At 38.9% G+C, this 15,324-nt stretch overlaps 4 protein-coding genes and 1 long non-coding RNA gene across 5 annotated transcripts; 2 read left to right on the forward strand and 3 right to left on the reverse strand.

Annotated features, from left to right (window-relative positions):
- Positions 1-2,472: 2,472 nt before the first annotated feature.
- On the forward strand, positions 2,473-3,391 carry LOC148914525 (uncharacterized). Its single transcript, XR_016122778.1, has 2 exons — positions 2,473-2,775; positions 2,869-3,391. It is a non-coding gene; the product is annotated as an uncharacterized LOC148914525 (long non-coding RNA).
- A 212-nt stretch (positions 3,392-3,603) lies between these two features.
- LOC148914526 (uncharacterized) lies at positions 3,604-4,714 on the reverse strand. The gene has a single exon (XM_089043182.1). It carries the CDS (start codon positions 4,619-4,621, stop codon positions 3,845-3,847), a length of 777 nt encoding a protein of 258 aa, XP_088899308.1. The 5' UTR covers positions 4,622-4,714; the 3' UTR covers positions 3,604-3,844.
- A 1,177-nt stretch (positions 4,715-5,891) lies between these two features.
- On the reverse strand, positions 5,892-6,976 carry LOC148914527 (putative B3 domain-containing protein At4g03160). Its single transcript, XM_089043206.1, has one exon. It carries the CDS (start codon positions 6,905-6,907, stop codon positions 6,095-6,097), a length of 813 nt encoding a protein of 270 aa, XP_088899332.1. The 5' UTR covers positions 6,908-6,976; the 3' UTR covers positions 5,892-6,094.
- A 1,542-nt stretch (positions 6,977-8,518) lies between these two features.
- On the forward strand, positions 8,519-11,375 carry STP14 (sugar transporter 14). Its single transcript, XM_008244330.2, has 4 exons — positions 8,519-8,890; positions 9,682-10,004; positions 10,084-10,713; positions 10,822-11,375. The coding sequence occupies exons 1-4, from the start codon at positions 8,749-8,751 to the stop codon at positions 11,272-11,274; spliced, it is 1,548 nt and encodes a 515-aa protein (XP_008242552.1). The 5' UTR covers positions 8,519-8,748; the 3' UTR covers positions 11,275-11,375.
- A 781-nt stretch (positions 11,376-12,156) lies between these two features.
- CAF1 (RNA-binding CRS1 / YhbY (CRM) domain-containing protein) lies at positions 12,157-15,311 on the reverse strand. The gene is made up of 5 exons (XM_008244329.2): positions 14,274-15,311; positions 13,905-14,032; positions 13,456-13,681; positions 13,228-13,355; positions 12,157-13,137 (listed from the first exon to the last, which is right to left on the reverse strand). Exons 1-5 carry the CDS (start codon positions 15,106-15,108, stop codon positions 12,208-12,210), a joined length of 2,247 nt encoding a protein of 748 aa, XP_008242551.2. The 5' UTR covers positions 15,109-15,311; the 3' UTR covers positions 12,157-12,207.
- Between the last annotated feature and the right edge of the window lie 13 nt (positions 15,312-15,324).

The raw sequence follows: 15,324 nt of genomic DNA on the forward strand, positions 1-15,324 counted from the left end.
GGAGGCCAAATGAGACATAGCCTCTGTAGGACGAACTTTGTTCTAGTTGTTGTGATTGTGCAGCCATGCCTTGTGCTGCTGCAATGGCTTCTTGGTCATGTTGGGCTGCATGTTCTTGAAATTGACCGAACTCTTGGAGGCTTGGGAGAGAACCAGGTACATAGAGTGAAGTCTGTCCTGGTTGTTGTGATTGTGCAGCCATGCCTTGGAGGCTTGCGATTGATGAGGTACAAGAAGGGACATAGTTGTTGATTCCAGAGGACGAACCTTGTTCTAGTTGTTCACGTTCTTGAAACTGAATTACGTCTCGGGGGCTTTGGACTGGCAGGAGATGAGGAGAGACAGTGTTGGAGGAAAATTGTGCTACTTGCTGTGGTTGTTCTTCTGGAGCAATGACTTCAACTTCAGTTTCTTGCATTTGCTGACCAGGAACAGATTCTTCTTGCATTTCCTGATCAAGAAGAAATTCTTCTAGCATTTGCAATGCTTCTTGCGCATTTTCTTCAGGTTCATTATTTCCTTCCAACTCGTCATTGGAGGATTCATAATCCAAAAGCATGAGCTTTATATAGGAAATAACCGCTGGAAATTCATCTGGGGGGCCTTCATTATGATCATCAGCCATGGCTGCTGGTGTTGTTTTCTTTCACAATGGTTCTTCTGATCGCAAGAGAAAAGTGTTTTTTTGGGAGATTAATTTGGTTGAAGAAAAATGGGAAATGGAAGGCACTTGCTCTTTCTCTTTCTGCACTGAGTTTTATAGACAGTTAAAGATCAGATGTTTCTAGATGGAACCTTTTTTTTGCTAGATAATGGAGCTCGAATTACTTATTAGTCTCTGGACTAATTCTGTTATAACTAACAACCAACTGTTAACACCCTATATACTTATTGAGTCTCTGGAGCTAATTCTGTTGTAAATTTAACCATCTTGCTGGGTAAAATTATCAAGTAAACCAAAGCCTACAAATCAAGGATTCCAACATGGTTGTCACAAGGTTAAATATTAAATGTCGTTTTTGTCCTGCTACATGAAAAGACGAGTTAGCAGGCAGGGGTATTATTGGCTTCTCAAGTTTATTTTTTCAGCTTTTAACATTTTGCGCCAAAATCATGAACTCTGCTAGAGCAAACTTTTTCTTCTTCCTCTTCTTCTCCCTCCCACACTGTCGATTGCCATGGACTCTCTCCACCACCAAAGAGCTGGAGCATCCACATCCAACCCGAAATCGTCTAAAGGTACTAGTTGCTCGAGCGGGTCGGATCCAGCGCCTGCTCTGATTTGTCTTAAATTCCAGTATGTCAATGTCTAGTTACTCTTATCTTAAGTTATCTTTAATTCTCTCTCATCTCTCTCTCTCTCTCTCTCTCTCTCTCTCTCTCTCTCTCTCTCAATAATGTCACATATCCATACAAATTGCATAAAAAAATGTCTAGAATACCTAAAATTTGATCTCTTTACAGAATTTTCTTCAAAACTGAGCTGTTTGCAGTATTACCCTTATTGGGTAATGTGGCTTTTATCTCTTACATGCTACAGAAAACTTGTACAGACAATCTTTTAAAGTAATTAATATATACTGATTATTTCAATTTCTGCTTACAAATTTGCATTAAAAAATGTCCATAAAACCTGAAATTTGATCTCTTTACAGAATTGTCTGCAACTTGAGCTGTTTGCAGCAAGACCCTTTCGGTAATGTGGCTTTGATCTCTCTACATGCTACAGTAAACTTTTGAAGACACTTTAAAAAAAATATATGTTTCATGAGATTTCGGTTGATTTACAATATAGATAGCTAAAGAAAATAGTGTACCTGGTTTTCAGACCAGGGTTATAGACAGAGAGGTCTAATTAGAGCATTCAATATTTCAGCAAACAAAAATTTATGCACTAGCTACCTTGCTACACTTAATTTGCCATGACAAGTAGTACAAGTAAAACTAAGATTCTTTCTTTCTACATTCTTAACAAAAATTCACAGCTGCGTTAGTACTAGAAAACAATAGGGACAATTTAAAGAATGAAAAGATTGAACCCCTTTAAGCTAGTAAGAACTGATCATCATCAGTACTCTGCATTATGAAGCAGAAACTGTGAAAATGCTATCAAATCCTACAAAAATTGGGGGATATTATGCCCAAAACATGAGAAATATGAAAGAGGAACTCCTAAAGCAACCTCCACTAACATTAATGGCAGTCCAGAATCTCAATTCTGCTTTCATTGTCTTTTTTTCTTGATGGATTCGAACACAGGCAACCTTCGTGAATGGATTGCGAAGCAGAGGCCTCCATTCTTGGCATGGCGGAAAACCCACAATGTCAGAAAATCCTGCGTCTCAACCAGTCCAAGATCATGACAGAAAGTTTTCCAGCCTCTACTGAGGACATAAAGATCGGTGCCCCAAGTCGTGAACTTCATTGGGTACTCGTTGCCTTCCATGTCATAAGTTGTCACATCGATGCCTTCATTAGGTTTTTCATCGTTTCTCAATATTGGTTTGATGTGATTTTCAACGTATTCTTTTTTCAAGCGGAGCCTGGGAGTTTTACTCACATCACTGGGTGTTAGCTGTTTCTCAAAAGGCTTGCAGCAATCTTGGATTAATTTTTGTAGGCTTGTGATTGGTGGCAAATCAGGAGGGGCATAGTGTCCATAGAACAAACCTCCTCCTCCTTCTTGTTGAAATTGCAGTTCTCTTCGTCCTTGTGCAGCACCATTAGTGGCTTCAGATTCTTGGTTTTGTAGCGCCTTTTGCCTACTTCCGCTGGGTGAGTTTAACTCAATTCCAGAAATAATTTTGCTCTTCATGTGCTCCAACTTCTCGCTGTTTTGTAATCCAAAGTTGTATGCTTTAAATATAGAAGATCAAGAGCACCTTTGATACTGTCCGTCATCTCTTTGTCTTCATAACCGGGGTCTTCACGGTCTTGCGGTTGATCAGGCATGTCATGTGCTGCCATGACTGCAGATTCTTGAAACCGAGTTGAGCGTTGGAGGCTTGCAACTGCAGGTTCTTGTGCAAGAATAGCTTCAACTGCAGTGCCTTGTAAGGTTGCTGCTACCAATTCTTCTTGTGCATTTTCTGCAGGCTCATTATTTCCTTCCAACTCGTCATTGGAGGATTCAGAATCGGAAAAGGCTGCCACAAATTCATTTGGGAGGTCATCATTATGATCATCAGCCATTATGCTACTTCTGATCGCAAGAGAAACGTGTTTCTTTGGGAGATTATATTAATTTGGTTGAAGAGAAATGGGAAATGGAAGGTACTTGCTCTTTCTCCACTGGGTTTTATAAACAGTTAAAGAGATCGATGTTTCTTTGATGGAAATCTTTTTCTTCTTTTTCTTTTTTGCTTGATAATGGAGCCCAAATTACATATTAGTCTCTGGACTAAATCTGTTATAACTAACAAACAAGTCTTAACAACCAACTGTTAAACAACCTACACATTTTGACTGAAAGAGACTATTACTGACTTGTAAATTTAACCATCTTGCTGGGGTAAAATATATTAATTACAGTAAACATAAGTCAATTTGAGTTTTAGGCTCTTGGAACATACGAACAATAATAAAACCAAAAGCAATATTTCTTTGTTTTTTATTCCCATACCAATATTCACATCTTAAATTTGGCCATGTATATTTATTCTTCTCAAAAGTCATTCCTATCACCACTCAAATGCTATCAAATCCTATTAACCCTAATTAAATGGGGCACAATATGCCCGAAAATTCATAATACTCCTAGCAAAATGGACATTATGCCCCAAAAAAAAAAAAAAAAAAAAACAGAAATATGAAGACAAACTCTTAAAGCAAACCTCCATTAATATTAATGGTAATTCTGCCTTATCGGTCTTTTTTTCTTGATGGGTTCGAACACCGGCAACCTTCTTGAATAGATTGCGAAGCAAAGGCCTCCATTGTCGACATGGCGAAAAATCCACAAGGTCGCAAAATCCTGGTTTTCAACCAGTCCGAGATCATTACGGAAAGTTTTCCAGCCTCCAGTGAGGACATGAACCTTGGTGTTCCAAATCTTGAACACCATTGGGTATTCGTTGCCAGCCATGTCATAAGTTGTCACATCGATGCCTTCATTAAGGTTTTCACCGTTTCCCAACAATGGCATGATGTTATTTTCGACATCTTCTTTGTTCATGGAGAGCCTGCATTGGTTATCTTTCACATCACTGCGTGTTAGCTGTTTCTCAAAAGGCTTACTGCAATCTTGGATTAAGTTTTGTAGGCTTGGGATTGGTGGCAAATCAGGAGGGGTATAATTTCCATAGAACAAACCTCCTCTTTCTTGTTGTTGAAATTGCAGTTCTCTAGGTAAGCTTCGTCCTCGTGCAGCACCATTAGTGGCTTCTCGGGCTTGCGGGGCTTCAGGTTCCTGGATTCGTAGTGCTTTTCGCTTACTTCCGCTGGGTGACTTTAACTTAATTCCAGAAAGAATTTTGCTCTTCATGTGCTCCAAATTTCTCGCTGTTTCGGGATTCAAGATTGTATGCTTTAAATGTAGAAGAAGATAAGCACCCTCCTCGGTGCTGCTTGTCGTCTTTCCGTCTCCATAACCGGGGTCTTCACGGTCTTCTCGACAAGCCATGTCTGCACTATAGCTCTCCAAATATCGTACTTTTTCTTAGGATTCTCGAGAGAAAAGAAAAAAAAAAAAGTTTTCTAGTCAGATTTGCTGAAGGCTTCCTCCAGTTGTTAATGTTGGGGACAAGAGAAGGGGGGAAATATATAGAGGGTTGCGGAGCAAACAAACGATTAGGGTATTTGGTGTGTCTTCTTGATTGGCAAGTAATAATTGTGTGTAAGAATCCGAATCCATTTTGGCAAAGGTGTTAGAGTCTTACAATACTTCTGTTACAGTTGATGTGAGTGTCATGATGTAGGGTACAGGGGACTGTTTTGATGGGGATTCTTCAATAAGTATTTAAGTTAAGGATGACTACACATTTTTAATCTCGGCCGTTGGATTATATCCATTAGATGTGTTAGTAAATTTAATATGCAACATTCATGCAATCCAACGGTCGAAATTAGAAATATGTAACTAATCCTTAACATAAAATATTAGAAAAATTAGTGTACATCGTTAACAAAAACTTATATTATTAACATTTATCAATCTGTTTTGATAGGGGATTCTCCAATAAGTATTTAAGTTAAAGATGTCTATACATATTTCTAATATCAGCCGTTGAATTATATCCATTAGATGTGTTGGTAGATTTAATATGCAACATACATGCAATCCAACGACTGAAATTAGAAATATGTAACCAATCATTAACATAAAATATTAGAAAAATTAGTATACATAGTTAAAAACTTATATTATTAACATTTTATGAAGATAAAGTTTCACTTTCATATTAGGTCTATGTCATATGAAACTTAATTGATTTTAAATCACAAGCTAATAATTATATGACTTTAAAAAATGTTAAATCTCATTTGTCTTCGTTAGCGTATGTGTACATAAGCGGAGATGTGTTTGTGGTTCCAAATAATTTACCCTTTGGTGTCTGCCACGCAATGTCTAGAATATTTTAGACACCTCCACTGGCCACTGGATTTCTTGATGGAAATCTTTTTTCGTTTTTGCTTGATAATGGAGCCCAAATTACTTATTAGTCTTGGACTGACAGATTAAGTATTAACAACCAACTGTTAACAGCCTATATACTTTGACTGACGGAGACTATTACTGACTTGTAAATTTAACCATCTTTCTGGGGTGAAATATATTAATTACAGTAAACGTAAGTCAATTTGAGTTTTAGGATCTTGGAACATACGAACAATAATGAAAACCAAAAGCAATATATCTCTTTTAATATATATAATTTATTCCCATACCAATATTCACATCTTAAATTTGGCCATATATATATATTTATTTATTCTTCTCAAAAGTCATTCCTATCACCACTCAAATGCTATCAAATCCTAATAACCCTAATGCCTGAAAATTCATAATACTCCTAGCAAAATGGACATTATGCCCAAAAAAAAAAAAAAAATCAGAAATATGAAGACAAACTCCTAAAGCAAACCTCCATTAATATTAATGGTAATTCTTCCTTATCGGTCTTTTTTTCTTGATGGGTTCGAACACCGGCAACCTTCTTGAATAGAGTGCGAAGCAGAGGCCTCCATTGTCGACATGGCGAAAAACCCACAAGGTTGCAAAATCCTGGTTCTCAACCAGTCCAAGATCATTACAGAAAGTTTTCCAGCCTCCAGTGAGGACATGAACCTTGGTGGCCCAAATCTTGAACACCATTGGGTACTCGTTGCCAGCCATGTCATAAGTTGTCACATCGATGCCTTCATTAAGGTTGTCACCGTTTCTCAACAATGGCATGATGCTATTTTCGACATCTTCTTTGTTCATGGAGAGCCTGCATTGGTCTTCTTTCACATCACTGCATGTGAGCTGTTTCTCAAAAGGCTTACCGCAATCTTGGATTAAGTTTTGTAGGCTTGGGATTGGTGGCAAATCAGGAGGGGTATAGTTTCCATAGAACAAACCTCCTCTTTCTTGTTGTTGAAATTGCAGTTCTCTAGGTAAGCTTCGTCCTCGTGCAGCACCATTAGTGGATTCTCGGGCTCGCGGGGCTTCAGGTTCTTGGATTCGTAGTGCTTTTCGCTTACTTCTGCTGGGTGAGTTTAACTCAATTCCAGAAAGAATTTTGCTCTTCATGCGCTCCAAATCTCTGGCTGTTTCGGGATTCAAGATTGTATTCTTTAAAAATAGAAGAAGATAAGCACCCTCAGTCCCGTTCGTCATCTCTCCGTCTCCACAACCGGGCTCTTCATGGTCTTCTTGACTAGTCATGACTGGCCTTTTGCTTTCTCCCTCATTGGTGAACATCATACTTTTTTCTCAAGATTCTCGAGAGAAAAGAAAAGAAAATAAAAAAAAAAGCTTTATAGGCAGATTTGCTGAAGGCTCCCGCTAGTTGTTAAAGCTGGGGACAAGAGAAGGGGAAAAAGAAATAAAATAGGGTTGCGAAGGAACCAAACGATTAGGGTATTTGAGGTGTTTACTTGGTCTTCAAGTAATAAATGTGATCGTGACCAATGAGAAGGTAGAGTCTTACGATAGTTTTGGCAGTTTTTGATAATGACCAATGAGAAGGCGGTAGAGTCTTACAAAAGTTCTGTTACAGTTGATATGAGAGCGAGGATGTGGGGTACAGGGGGGACTGTTTTGATCAAATATCCTGTTTTGATATTGTATAGGATTCTAGTCCTTTTCAATCTCCAATGGTGGGCTGCTTGAAAATGCCCAGGCCTCATTTCGTTGGTGGGTCCCTTAGTCATTACAACAAATATTAGTTTACAATAACTTGATTAAAGCCCAGAAAGGATTACCAGGCCCAAAGAGAAACCCAGTAGGCATCATACAATTACAAAAGCCCAAATAACAAAGTAATTTGCTAGCCAGTGGGCGAAATACAACTGTTGAATGCTGATGTGGGCTCTACATACATCAACGGTCAAAAATTACTTATACGTGTTTGCGACTGACCGTAACATAACTTACCCAACATTTGATCAGAGGGACAACATTGTTTTTTTTAGTCAATGAGGGACAACAGTCTTCGATGGTTATTTTTTGGGTTGTTATGTGCATAGATGGTTTACATAATTTGAGGTTAGAGGTGAAGCGTCGATCCCTTCCACCGTTGTAAGAAAAAACAGAAAACGAAAAGACCATTGGGAATATTAGGAATTGCATGTTATTACAATTCACCATTTGGCAGAGATTATCCTACCATATTGGATAACGGCTTACGCTTCTAGTTCGTGCCAGCGAAAAGTATACTCAGAATTTTGGTCCTTCATCTTCTTCTTCCTTATCCAAATAGTTGTAGGGTTGAAAATTAAAACGAATAGCTGTTACTATTCCTTACAAGTTTCAAAAGTTTTCAACAAAACATTGGATGGATAATCTCGAAATTCACTCTTCCCTGTCAAGCGGATTCCCACAGAAACCATTCAGTTAAAGGAAAATCTTCATGTCTTCTTCTATAACAAATATTCTACCAATTTACCATTTTTATCTTTTTTTTTTTTTGGCCATTATAGTTTACTTCACAAATTATTTATTTATTTATTAAATTGAATTAATATAATAAATTAATCATAATAACTTGTAGCATCTAGTGCTGGGGAGTTTGGGTCAACTGGACAAAATGCATGACGAGTCCATGACCTACTTGGGTTTTCGGTATGGAGGAAACAGCCAGCCATTAGAGTTGAATTCAAGATACAATGTAATAATAAAAAAATATTAAAGTTGAGTTATTTTATAAATAATACAGCTAGTCCATGCAGGTCCTTTTCTTACTTTTTCTACTTGTTTTGTATTATGTGTAGAAAAAAAGAAAAGAAAAAATATAACAGGTACAATAACAGATACAGAACACTGAATTTTTTTTCATTTGATACCAATATATATATATATATATATAGTATAAAATTGAGCTGTTTTTCAGTCCAATCTAATTGGGTTGGTTGGTTGACTCCAACTCTCTGTAACTTCCTGTGTGTATATATACTGGTACCCTTCCCTCCCTCTCCCTCATAGCGAACCATCATACCCTTCTGTAAGTCATTAGTTTTTAAGGTTATAATAGACCTATTGGAGAAAGAGAGAGACAGAGACAAGAGGCAGAAGCAAAGAGGGTGAGAAAAACAGATTTTAGGAGAATGGCAGGAGGATTTGGAGGTGATGGGGTGCTATCAGAAAGGGCTCATCAATATGAGTATAGGATTACTGGGTATTTCATCTTTGCTTGCATTGTTGCAGCCCTTGGAGGCTCTCTCTTTGGTTATGATCTGGGTGTTTCAGGTCAGTTCTGTTCACAGGTTTATGATTCTAAAATAAAATTTGAAACATTAAATTCTCTTTTGATCTGGGTGTTTGTAATTCATGGATATCAGCATATCCTGTGAAGCAGGTTTGTTAGACTGATGTTTTTCTTGATAAAGTTGAAACCTGTTTTATATTGAGGGACCAATATCATCATGATCATTACCATTGTTTTTACAAAACTAATTTGAGAGGTTGGAGGAATATGACGGGTGAAATTTGAAACTTTGAATTTTTTCAACTAGTTTTTCATAGAAAAAAAAAATACAGGAAATGATGATAGAATGCTTTGTCTGTGTTCACAAAAACATATTATGATGATTTAAGGAATTGTAAATCCTAATTCTTCATTTCTTCTATGTAATTTATGGGGCAGATTTTTTATTCCTGTACTGTTCATTTTCCAAATGGTTGCAAAGTCTTTCAATACAATACCTTAGGTGCAACATACCATCACTGATGTGCTGCCTCACCTAACAAAAATGAACATACCTTTTCTGTGATTTCCTTATCCACAAAAATGGACAGAATCCTTCATAGATAAAAAAGTTTCTATGATTTTAGATAAGATATTGAATGCACACCTGCCATCTAAAACAAGCATATTCCATAATGCTTAAGATTTTTGTTTTTCGTATGAAAAAGAATGTTACCCTTCAAGGTTTAAGGGAAGGAAAATGGAATTATATACTACTGTGGGGAAGAGGCCTCTTTTGGCATATAATTCCAAAATCAAGATAAAGAATGTTACTTTTGATGCTAAATTTCAGGTGGGGTGACTTCCATGGATGATTTCTTGAAGGAATTCTTCCCGAAAATTTACAGAAGGAAGCAACTGCACCTCAATGAGACAGATTACTGTAAATATGATAACCAAATTCTGACACTCTTTACATCGTCCCTGTACTTTGCGGGACTCATTTCTACATTTGGAGCTTCCCATGTTACCAGAAACAAGGGCAGGAAAGCCAGCATTCTTGTTGGAGCAGTCAGCTTCTTTATAGGAGCAGTCCTGAATGCTGCTGCAAAAAACATTGCAATGCTGATCATCGGTCGCATATTTCTTGGTATTGGCATTGGATTTGGAAACCAAGTAAGCCTAATGCTCTCCACCAAAGAAAATTAACAGCATCTTTCTGATTTACTAACAACTTTCTTGTTCTATAATCCAGGCAGTTCCCTTGTATCTCTCGGAAATGGCTCCTGCGAAAATTCGAGGAGCAGTTAACCAACTTTTTCAGCTAACAACCTGCTTAGGCATCCTGATAGCTAACTTGATAAACTATGGAACCGATAAAATTCATCCATGGGGTTGGAGATTGTCTCTTGGTTTAGCTACAGTCCCAGCAACTCTTATGTTTGTTGGGGGCCTTTTTCTTCCTGAGACCCCAAATAGTCTTGTAGAGCAAGGCAGATTAGAAGAAGCAAGAAAAGTACTGGAGAGAGTGAGAGGCACCACAAAAGTTGATGCTGAGTATGCTGACCTGGTTGATGCCAGCAATGCAGCTCGAGCCATCAAACACCCGTTCAGGAATCTACTTGCACGAAAAAATCGTCCCCAGTTGGTGATAGGAGCCTTGGGAATTCCTGCATTCCAACAGCTCACCGGCATGAACTCTATCCTCTTCTATGCACCCGTCATATTTCAGAGCTTGGGATTTGGCTCAGGGGCAGCTCTATATTCATCTGTCATTACTAGTGGAGCGCTTGTTCTCGCTGCATTCATTTCAATGGCTTTAGTTGATAAGTTTGGCAGAAGAGCTTTCTTCTTAGAAGCTGGAACTGAGATGATATGCTGCTTGGTAAATGCACATTTAAGCAGACTAAGAAACTCTCACTTTATTTACCAGAATGCCTACAATATTCTATTGCATATACTCACTATAATTTTGTTTTTTCAATCTATGCAGGTTGCTGTGGCCATAACTCTAGCCCTGAAGTTTGGACAAGGAGAAGTCCTCCCAAAAGGAATTGGGATCTTCCTTGTTATTGTCATTTGCATATTTGTTTTGGCTTATGGAAGGTCTTGGGGTCCTTTGGGGTGGTTAGTTCCAAGTGAGCTATTTCCCTTGGAAACAAGATCAGCTGGACAGAGTGTGGTGGTCTGTGTCAATCTCCTCTTCACAGCTCTGATAGCACAGTGCTTCCTCGCGTCGCTATGCCATCTTCAATATGGGATTTTTCTGCTGTTTGCAGGCTTGATAATGATTATGAGCAGCTTTATCTTCTTCCTCCTGCCAGAAACAAAGCAGGTGCCCATAGAAGAAATATATCTTCTCTTTCAGAAACACTGGTTTTGGAAAAGAATAGTAGGAGATGGGGAGCAAGTTGGACCCAATGGGAAGCCAGGAGCACAAGTTTAGAATCTCTGGCTAGCACAAGAAGAAAACATTGTTCAGATTTCTTATTCATAGTTTGTTTTCTGAATGCAGTTCTATATATAATTAAGAATTAATTTCAACAATTTCAAAAGTTCAAAGAATTAATATCATTTAGGTCCTGGATAAGTCGCCAAATTTAGAACCAAAATGGCCTGGAAATGTCATATCTGCATGGCAGACAACCTCCATTTTCATAATAACTACACATCTCTCTGGTCCTGGATATATGTTTATCCTGTTTGTTCTTGTCATGGCAATAACATTCCAAACAAGCATCTGAGTTCCATTTAAAATTAGACGACAGCATAAAAATTTATGACTAGAAGTTAATTAAACATCATAATTGCCGCCAGCATCACCAGATACGTTTTGGTTTGTCACTAACTACCGATGTGACATTTATCCAAAGAACACAGGATAACCTTGTTATAAATTATTGCATTTTCATCTGACTTTTTGTAGCACTAAATATTTTAGAAATCCAATTATTAAATATCGTGAAAGAAATTTTTTCAACTTTTTCGATCGGTATGGAACCAACTTTCCGTTAAAAATATACAGTGGTCAGATGTTCATCGTCCTTATCTAAATGGATATGGACTTTATCTAAATGGATATGTTCAAATTTCCTCTTTCTCCCTTCTGTTCTGACCATATTTTTTTTAAAGTTAATATTTCTTTCCTAATCGGTGTCAGTGACCCGACATATATTTATTAGTATGAAAACTACATTAAAGACAACCCACAATTAAATAATTATGGTCAATAATAGTATAATAATGTACACAAAATTAGTTCTATTGGCCCGGAAAGCCAAAGCATTGTCAGAATTGACAAAAATTGGGATGTCAAATGGAAGCCAAATTTGTACCACCAAAAACTGTGCATGGCATTCATAATCACATCTCAGAAAGTTCATGCTAATAGCTTAGCAAGTTCATCAACTCTCAAACTTCCCTGTGGTACAACATTATCTAGACTTTCCCCAAAATCCCTTATTCTTTTAACTTTAGTATCCTTCTTCTGAATCTTCTCACTTCCTCTCTTCACAGGAACTGTTATCTCTTTCACTTCTGAAACACTGGCTTCTTGCTTCATAATCTTTATTCTCTTCTGAACTGCTACTTTCTTAGGTCGATGATGCTTGAACACAGGGCCAGGGGGGGCAGACTGCGCCAAGGCAACTGCCCTTCGAAAAATAATGTCGGCATCCAAGGCAGAATCATCTAAAATAAGTGCACTCCCACTCCCAACAGCTTCGTTCAAAAGTAACAGCACGTTCTCCATACAAGGTCCACTCGACCTTGCTGGCTCACTGAGATTTTCTGAGCCCACTGAAGCACATTGTGGGTTCTCATTACTTCTCGGACCCCCCATGACTATAGTTGCTGATGCTTCAGCGCAGCCTGTATTATCCAATATGCGCTCAATTCCAGATGGATCCAATATAGCTTTTGATTCATCATCTTCAACATCTGAAATGGTTTCAGTTACATGGGTCCCTCCAACAGCTGAAACCCTATCAACTGAGGCACATGGCTCAACATATTGTGAAGGAGATAGATCCCCACTTCCCTCTGCACCCACAACTTCAGAACCAATAGAGGGTGTGCTTGTATTGAGTATTTCAAGACTTGCATCCTTGACTGAAACTGTAGAAGCGCATGATGTTGATTCTTCCTGGCCTTCCAGGGGAGGTGCAATAGAAGTTGAATCATCAACGTCAGATCCTTTGACTTCCTTGAGATCATTCTCTGGATTTGGAAGAGAAGACTTCCATTCCCGACCTCTCCACATAAGAATGTGCTCAAGTTCAAATGAAATTAGCACACAAGGGACAAGATCCTGCATTCACATAGTTAAGAGAATTTCTTAGCATGCTTTGCTATGAAAATTATCATGACAAGAGAAATGTTCTCTTAAAGAATAGCAGACCTTTAGTTTAGCACCTATTTTCCGGTAGTCACTCCCATTCATCCCTGTACAATTTATTCGCACTAATTCACACTCTTCAAAGGCCTCTCTGACATTTTTTGCCAACTCAGAGTATACTCCATTTTTTCCTGTTGAAAACAAACTCACCATTATGAGTTTACTGGAGGGAAAAACTAAAACATTCTTATTGCCATTCTGAAGATTACATTAGGCGTAAGCATATAGTACCTAGCTTGCATATTGGTATCAGATTCCGTCCCTTCTTGCGCATTTCAGTTGCTTCTTCTAGTGTTAGACCCTCAGGAGCCCGTTGAACCAGTCTAGGATATACAGGAGTGATAGGTCTCCAAAGCATGAGAGGAAACTGCGGACGAGTTTTGTAGTTGTAGTTTCTGCCTCGGAAAAGGTATATCACCCCACCTTTTCTGTAAATGATTTTCCCTCCAGTTTTTTCCTATCAAACAATATAATCCAATAATAATTAACTCAAATGACAAACAAACCAAATCTCAAACAACCTGACATTCATTGGTAATCTTATATTTGTAAAATAGAGAGTCATAGTTTGGCTGTTACTCAACCTACTTTGTTATCATGCCATATATACTTCAAAAATCAATGCTAAGATGAATGCATGAAATCACAAGTGACAAGCATATTCAGCAAGAAGAACCAACCTCTATTTGCTCACACACGTTGTCCATGTCGACTGTACACACTCCTTTGCATTTTATCTTGCACACTCTCCGGCGCTTCCAGTGAGCATGTATGTTATCCAACATGTTGTGGGTGAAACCATCTCTACCTAAAAAACCAAATGAATAGAATCATAAAATAAAAATTCATAAGCTTAGTTTGCAAAGTTGAAAACTTGAGGCTACAAATCTCTGGCATTTTGAAGTTCTAAATCTAAAACTCACATCATCTACCACCACAATTGAAATTAAAACTGCCTCCAATTTCACAATCTCACCAAGAATGAATCAAAATTCTAAATGAAAGAAAACAAATAAAGGCTATAAAGTCAAATGAACAAGATTATATACCCATATTCAACTGCCTCCTGGTTTTGATACACCCTTTAACCAACTCTTTAACCTCCTCAGGCGTCAGTGGGTCACCCAATATCTCATCCCTAGACTTCACATACTTTGGACCCGACCCGGGTAAGTACGGACCAGGGGACTGCACCGGCTTAACCCCCTTCTTATGCGGTGGTGGCAGCTGGAACGAGTCGAATTCCTTCAATTTTTTCTTGCTCGGCGGCAATGGGGCCCGACCCGTCCACGGCCGGGCCATCGTCGTGGGCCCGAATGGCGCATACGCCGGTTCTCGGAGCTTAAGGGGCTTCACCCTAGGAGTCTCAGTGTAGCTGTACTTGAATTCAAATGGGGCTCCGTCGATGACGTACGAAAGGCCATCATCGCCGACAGAAATGTTGGCTTTTCTGTCAACTGTTGGACCTTTATCTTTTGGGATTTTCGAGAGCTTTGTGGGTCTAATAATTCGGCGAAATGCGGGGTGCGATTCGTTAGGGTTAGGGTTTTTAGAGTATTTGGACTTTTTGCCCGGGATGGAAGGGCTCGAGGGAAACGAAGGTGTGCCTATGGATTTGAATGTTTCACTCGTGGTGGTGGTGTCAGTGGCAGAGTCATAAATAGTGGCAATTCTGGTGGCGGAGTCGAAGCGGCGCTGGCGGCGGATATCGTCCTCGATTTCTTGCTGGCCCCTCCGCCGCTGGTTAAATTTCTCGGCGTTGGCGTTGTTCCACCGCGCGAACCGGACCTCTGTGGGCGGGCGGTTCGGGGTGGGGTTGTGGTTCGGGTTCAGGTTCAATAGTGGCGCGAAAATTGGGCAGGAAGTGGGCAAATTTAGCGCCATTTACTGGGAAAGTACGATTTGGGATCCTCAAATTGAAAGCCAAAGCTTACAACTTTAAGAAGAAAGGAGGCATTTTGCTGGGTTTAGATGCAAACCAGTTAAACGACGTCGCAGAGGCAGAGCAGTTGATAGTAGGGGTTTTCAAGTTTTGAGTTTCGCAGATGGAGGCGAAGAGAGAGAGAGAGAGGTTTAAGGTTAGCTTGGCGCTAACTGCCA

This window comes from Prunus mume, linkage group LG8 (assembly GCF_029339155.1).
Source record: "Prunus mume cultivar Tortuosa linkage group LG8, ASM2933915v1, whole genome shotgun sequence".
Classification (NCBI taxonomy): Eukaryota; Viridiplantae; Streptophyta; class Magnoliopsida; order Rosales; family Rosaceae; genus Prunus; species Prunus mume.

Coding starts and splice junctions, on each gene's coding strand:
- LOC148914526 (XM_089043182.1), bottom strand. CDS start 4,621: ATGGCTTGTCGAGAAGACCGTGAAGACCCCGGTTATGGAGACGGAAAG.
- LOC148914527 (XM_089043206.1), bottom strand. CDS start 6,907: ATGATGTTCACCAATGAGGGAGAAAGCAAAAGGCCAGTCATGACTAGT.
- STP14 (XM_008244330.2), top strand. CDS start 8,749: ATGGCAGGAGGATTTGGAGGTGATGGGGTGCTATCAGAAAGGGCTCAT. Junction 8,891..9,681: donor TTATGATCTGGGTGTTTCAG/GTCAGTTCTGTT, acceptor GCTAAATTTCAG/GTGGGGTGACTTCCATGGAT. Junction 10,714..10,821: donor CTGAGATGATATGCTGCTTG/GTAAATGCACAT, acceptor CAATCTATGCAG/GTTGCTGTGGCCATAACTCT.
- CAF1 (XM_008244329.2), bottom strand. CDS start 15,108: ATGGCGCTAAATTTGCCCACTTCCTGCCCAATTTTCGCGCCACTATTG. Junction 14,033..14,273: donor CAGGAGGCAGTTGAATATGG/GTATATAATCTT, acceptor TTGGTTTTTTAG/GTAGAGATGGTTTCACCCAC. Junction 13,356..13,455: donor GATACCAATATGCAAGCTAG/GTACTATATGCT, acceptor TGTTTTCAACAG/GAAAAAATGGAGTATACTCT.